We start from the raw sequence: 6,864 nt of genomic DNA on the forward strand, positions 1-6,864 counted from the left end.
GCCAGATTCCATTGGTCCAGTGAATAGTAATAATTAAGAAATTTGCTGAGATACAACTTATTAGTTCTTAAAATCAAAGTTCTCAATTCCGTGGGATGGCGAAGTTCTGGTTTCCCCATGGAGTGGAACATCCCGCATCCACTCCATCTTGTCCTGTCCCATGACTGTCCTATCAAACATGCTAGGTGGGGAATAAGAATTAGCAGGCCCCGGCCCAACTTTGAAAGAGGCAGAGGCCCTGTTAAAAATAAAAAATAAGAAAAAAAAGGCTAAGGGATGTGCTTTTCTGAACGTAGCAACAAGAGCAGACCGCCTAACCAAGGGAATGTGCTTTCACAAACCTAACAGGAAGAGCTGTGCACTAAACTGAGAGAGAGAGAGAGAGAGGGCAAAGTGGTGGAGGATGTGCTTTCTCCGCAAATCAGCCTAGCCGGTGTTTCCACAAGATAAGAGAGCACCACATGCAAGGGACCGAGGGTTTCAAGGTCCCGCCCCTCTCCCAAAACTCAATTTCTCGCACAAACAAGATAGGATGGCCAAGACTTAACCAACCAACGCCCCCCCCCCCCCTCCCCAAGCCATCTCAGTGATTACTGAAACCTTTTCCATAATTCCATTAATTAACAGTTTTAATGCATTTTAAGGAAAAAGGATGCCCAACATGTTTCCTTTATATAGAGATGGCCCTTGAATCAATTTTTAACTTCGAGGAGTTGAAATAAATGGAAACACATACTAACACACATTTCTTAGACATGTTATCACATCTCATTACAAATATATTACATTGCAAAAATATAAATACTTTGGCTGCATATTCTCCATTTTGAAAGGAAAAGGGATGGAAAATTGATAAAAACCTTTTCAAACTCATTCAGATTCTTTAGAGCCTCTGAAATTGCTTCCTGATTTTTCTCGTCCCACTTCTTCTTTCTTTCTTTCTGTCATGAAATTTCAATAAATTCCGTGCCTTCTAATAAGATACATACATGCACATGCTTTTCATAGAATGGAAGGGCTGATATTAAACATGGTGGTGTACCTTTAGCCGAGATGTGAGAGTGTCTGTAAAAAGTTCATAAACTAATTTGCAGCCTACATGCCACTCCTGGGAAGGATTCTTCCATGATGGATTTAAAGCCAACTTCCTCCCTGAGTATAATTAACTGAAGCTTTAGCAAACACAATCCCAACATGTGAAAATGACACGCTAAAATATGGCTTATACCCATCAAACATGGAGCCTGACAATGTATAGAAACATGATTCCAAGTTCCAACAATGTTGAAAAAGTGCTGATGAGAATGGATCATGGAACACAACAAATCAAAGATCTGATCAAACAGATGACAGCAATATAATAGCTTAATTTGTTCTCAGGAAACATCTCTTGGGATGCCAAAATGGATTATTTGAGTCAAATTCGACCATTGGTTATATGTCCTTTTTTATTCCTCCCAGAAGAGTTTGAATTGGCCTTGTGAGCTGTGGATTGCATGAAAAATGCAACTACAGTTTAACCATGATGCATTCACTCAACTAGAATACAAGATTACAACTACAAGCGATTTGAGAATATGAAACAAGTGTAAACTATGACTGCTCTTTTAACTGAAAGATTAAAAACTAAAAAATATTTGATAACCAAATTATCTAATCAAAGATAAAAGCATGTAAGCAGCTAAGAAGCCTTGTGGATGCTGAATCTATTCAGAACTGTGCCATAGAAGAGCCTCTAATAGCCCCCCTTAACTTTTTAATGAAAGGACCCTGGTAGCTATCCCCATGCACAACTTCTCTTGGTAGCTGTCTCCATGGACAACTTCCCTTAGTAGCTACCCCCAGCACATTTCCCTTGGTAGCCACCTCCATACATAACTTTCATCATGGTTATTGCCAGACTTCTCTTGCATAACTTCCCTTAGTGGTTAAACCCATGCATAACCATTCCATCATGACTTTTTTGTAGTATGGATGACATTTCTATCATGTTTACTATCTTTCTTATAGACACCTTTGGTGTTGTTACTAATTGTCCTTTAGTGAATTTGGTCTTCAGCATCAGCAAAAAATAAAAGGGAGGATAAGAAAATTTTGGTAAATTTAAAAGAAAAAGAAATGTGATTCTGTATGACTATCCAAGTAGTGCAAAACAACCATTCATAATAAGTTACCTGGATCAAGCATTTAAGTTGATCAAGAAACACTCATCAAAAATGTCCACCTAGGTGTTGAGATGACAGAAGATATACAAGAAGAATACCCTCCTCAGATTAAGTGTTGTGCCTTAAATAGAAATGGGCAGCCCAAGACCCGAGGCTACATTTTTCCAGGTCAGGCCCACTAAGTAACCTCATTGCTCCAAAAGATATTCTTTTGCTAGGACCTACCCAGTAATTGACTATTTAATTTCCTCATACAAATTTGCTTCTACAACTAATTGTAAGTGCAGTTTCCAGCAATACCAACCTGATGCCCCTACAATGCAACCATCAATGTCAACCTTCACCACTTTGGAGGTGTCAACGTCACCACTCCCTGTGCTGCAGAAGACAAGAATACAGGTTTACAGATACCTAAGGCATAATGATAGTCAGAAAATCTATACAACATTCAAGAGATCATTAACTTGCAAGTAATAGTCAAATTACCAATCTAAGATGTCAATAATTTTTGGTTTGCCATCTGATGTCACCTGTAAGCCGGCAGCAGCTGGATCCACACCAGAATCTGGACGCAGCAGTCAAATTCAAAAAAAAAACTCAGAAAAAATTATAATTGGCTAAGTTTAAAGTGTATATAAATAATCTTCTAAAGGTGGCAAACAATGTGACAATGTATGAATGGAATCAGAATGTGTCGGACCTCACCACATAAAGCAAGAGAGTGAGAAAAATCAAATACAAACAACAATGAAGATTTAACTAGTAAAACAGCACTAAAAGATTAGGTTTATGACCCCATTCACAGCTAAATTAGGATTTGTATTTTTCCTATTTAATATCGGTAAACAATATTTCCATAAGGAAAAAAAAAAGTTGCAATCTTTCCAGCATATAATCCAATCTAATGTTTCAACGTTTCAACAAAGACCAGTCTTTTCTCATTCCGAAATCAAACCAAGCTCATCAACTGACGCTGGAAAAATGGAGTCGGGACATGTCAGACATATATAAGCTCCTACAAGGGCAAACAACGTGACACTGAACGAAAAAGAGGCAGAAGCTGACCATAATACTGCTTTATTTGGTAAAGTAACACTAAAAAATCTACTGACACCAGTCATTATGGTCCTAATAAAGGTACAATCATTTCACCATTAAGCGACCAAATCTTCCAATATTTTACACAATAACCCATCTTCACCCAAATTAAAAAAAGGAAAAGAAAAAAAGCAACGTTCGCTTTAGGGTCTCAATATTTCAACAAAAACCAGTCTCCTGTAAGCTCATCAACTGACACTGAATGAAAGGAGTCTAAGCGCATGGATCATACTAGGCCAACATCTACCTACCAGACATATATAAGCTAAGCTTCTCCAAGTGACAAAGAACATGACATGTGGACATTCGACGAAAAAGAATCAGAAGAAAACAATAATACAGCTTCACCTGGCAAAGTTACACTAAAAGATAAAAACACAATCCTTTCAACTTAATCAGACCAAATCTTCCAAGATTTCATCTAAGAACCCATCTTTTCCCAGTTCCCAGTCAAATCAAGCACAACCAGAACCCTAAAAGATCAACAATGGACAGAAGTCAAGAAAGATTACCAAAGATCGCAATCAAGACGCCTCTTCCGTCATACTCGGGATGGGATTCGAGGAAGCGATCTGCTCCGATCTCCTTCTTCGGCATCAGAGAGGCCAAGAAGGTGGACTCGCTAAGTTTGAAGGATCCGAGGGCGTTGTTCTTCGCTTCGGAAGGCGGGGAAAGAGGCGAAGAAGGAGAAGAAGAAGGCATTGCCCTAATAATTACGCCTTTTTTCTTTAGCCTCGATAACCTTTTTCTTCTGCTGCCACCGAAGAGGGGCGAGGTGGAGGAGAGAAAAGGGGGAGAAAATAACAATGATGGCGGCTGCGAGTAGAATAAAGCTGTCGAAGCTGGAGGCTTTATATAGCGTAACGGTCCGCATTGCATCGGAATCAAATTCTTGCGGTTTTTTCTTCTTTCGGAAACCGATTCTTGCGTTTTTTTATATATATTTTTGGAATAGCCTTTTGGGTTTTCGAGTGAAAATAAAATGAAAAGTTGCTGGAATTTGGTGCTGGCGAGAAACCGTTGCGGCTGGCGGGATGGGAGGGGCTGGACCTTGCGGTGAGTGGATCAGTGGATCAGATTTGTAGAACTTCTTTCATCTGATAATCTTTTACTTATTTTTTTTATTATAAAGAAGCTTTGTGGTTTTTTTAAGCCTGCAGGTAGGAACAATTTTGTGAGGCTACCCATGTAAGGATCATTGAACTTCCCTCGATGCCACTAAAGCATGGATGTTATCATGATGGATGTGAAAAAAAGATAAATGACTGTGATGGCTCAAATCCAAAATAAATAGTGTTATATAAACTAGATTTTAACTTTTAAGTTTTTTTTTTTTTTTTATTGGGGTGGCGGGGGGATGGGGGAGAGGTACAACCACTTTTAATATATCTAGGGTGGTGACTGGTGAGTTGGATGTGATTTAAGGTTGAATTAGAAAGGTTTGGTCCAGCAATCATGACCATTTATTTATAGGGTTGCAACAGCTCATAATTATCGAACTTTATCAAATCATTTAGAGTGTGTTTGGTTCACGATTGAAATAAAATCAAAATATATTAAAATTAAATTAGAATGGCCATACCTCTAATACATTTGGTTCGTGATCAAAATTAAATAGAATTTGAATACTATTGTGATGTACCGACCGACCCCAATGCCGACTCACCAACGTCGATCGATCCTCGACGCCGACTCAACTGCGGATCCCGATGCCGCCCCATCCATGAGAATGGACCGACCGACTTCGCCCGACCGACGGTGAGCGACACCGACGTAACTACCGATCGTGCCTGGCCGGAGCTATCGGCCTAACGGGCCAACGCCGCCTCCGATCGCCTTAAGGCCGATTTCCCGTCGCCGACCCCCTATCGGGTGGGACACCACCGACTCACCATCGATTTGGACAACTGACGTCCGACCTCTGCAGGCCCTTCTAGACGCCGGATGGGCGGTATGGACTGCAGTCCTATCAAGGACATGTCGTGCAACCGCCAGGGGGCGTTGTCCTGCCAAGAGCTTGGGGCGCTGTCCTGCCAAGGACGCGAATTAATTCCTAGGACCTGTCAGCTCGTCAACGACGTGACAATCCTGTGATTTGACAACTCTCCAGTTGTCTACATCACCGACGGCGGGACCATACCACCTCCTACTATAAATCGGGGAAGGCAACAGTGCTAAGGAGGTCCCTTTCGAAACCCTGAATTCCCTCCTCTCTAGCTCTCTCACCCTCTCTCGCTGAGCTCCTTGTTTCTTTGTACTGTTGCCTAGTCTCCTCTCTGACTTGACCGTCGGAGGGTCCCCCCGGAGCCACCTCCGGTCAGTGCGGACTTTCTTTTGCAGACGCTCTTTACCGGCGACCAGGCGATGAGGGGATTGGCCGCAACAGATTTGGCACGCCAGGAAGGGGGACGACGATCAACAGCACCAAGGATTATAACCCCCACAGAATTCAAGATGACAAAGACAAGAGCTCAGCGGTCGAGGGTCACTGGATCGGCGAGGCGCTCTTCCCGCCGAGAAGAGGCCTCTCTGCCACCCTCTATGGCGGAACCCAGCTCTCCGCATCCTACGGTGACTACGAGGCACAGATCGCGGCGATCGTGCGACAGATGACCGTGCTGACAGACGCGGTCAAAAGCCTTCAACAACAACCAATCCGGTTGCCGCCCTCATCGATCGAGCAACCGGCAGCACATCCGATGCCCTCCAGGAGCAGCCGCCGACGCCCGCACCGATCTCCGTCGCCTCCTCCGGAGTACTTGCCACAGCGCTCCCACCGAGAGGAGGAGGGGCGCCCGCGACGTGGCACCCATCGGTCTCGACGGCCATCTCCTTCCCAGCTGGAACGAGCGAGAAAGGAGAAGCGGCCACGAACACCATCTGCTTCCCTCTCGGATTCATCGGGAGACTCCACCCTCGGGGTCTCCCAGCACTGACGGATCGACGACTACGAACATAGGTTCGAAGAAATCGACCGTCGGTTTGCCCAGCTACAGGTGGACGGGCAGAAGTCCTCGAACGACGTCGACTTTCAGACTGCCCAACCTCTCTCCCAACTCATCCTCGACGAACCGATCCCTAATCGGTTCAAGATGCCGCACGTAGAGCCTTACGACGGCTCCACCGACCCGATCGACCACCTGGAGAGCTACAAAGCTCTCATGACGATCCAAGGGGCAACCGACGCTCTTCTTTGCATCGGCTTCCCCGCCACGCTCCGCAAAGCTGCCAGGGCCTGATACTCCGATCTTCGATCTGGAAGCATCCACTCCTTTGGACAGCTCGAGCACTCCTTCGTGGCCCACTTCAGCACCAGTCGGAAGCCGCCGCGAATGTCGGACAGTCTTTTCTCCCTCAAACAGGAAGAAAATGAGATGCTCCGACACTTCATGGCACGATTCAACGCAGCCACGCTTGAGGTTCGGGACCTCAATGAAGACATGGCCATCTCGCCATGAAGCGGGGACTGAGGGCATCCCGATTCACCTACTCTCTGGACAAGATCCTCCCCCGAACGTAGCTGAATTGCGGGAGCACGCGTACAAGTACATGCATGTGGATGAAGGAGCTTCCGACCGGCACCTGACAGAGCCCAAGGGCC

At 44.4% G+C, this 6,864-nt stretch overlaps 1 protein-coding gene across 1 annotated transcript in view; it reads right to left on the bottom strand.

The window, feature by feature from the left end:
* The window catches only part of LOC105042882 (tripeptidyl-peptidase 2), a 95,190-nt gene extending 90,901 nt beyond the window's left edge, over window positions 1-4,289 (bottom strand). Inside the window, 5 exon segments of the mRNA XM_010920241.4 lie at window positions 861-941; window positions 1,043-1,152; window positions 2,470-2,543; window positions 2,652-2,730; window positions 3,776-4,289. Of these exon segments, the coding sequence (XP_010918543.2) occupies window positions 861-941; window positions 1,043-1,152; window positions 2,470-2,543; window positions 2,652-2,730; window positions 3,776-4,142 (711 nt within the window). The 5' untranslated portion in view covers window positions 4,143-4,289.
* Window positions 4,290-6,864: the final 2,575 nt, after the last annotated feature.

Source organism: Elaeis guineensis, chromosome 4 (assembly GCF_000442705.2).
Source record: "Elaeis guineensis isolate ETL-2024a chromosome 4, EG11, whole genome shotgun sequence".
Lineage (NCBI taxonomy): Eukaryota > Viridiplantae > Streptophyta > Magnoliopsida > Arecales > Arecaceae > Elaeis > Elaeis guineensis.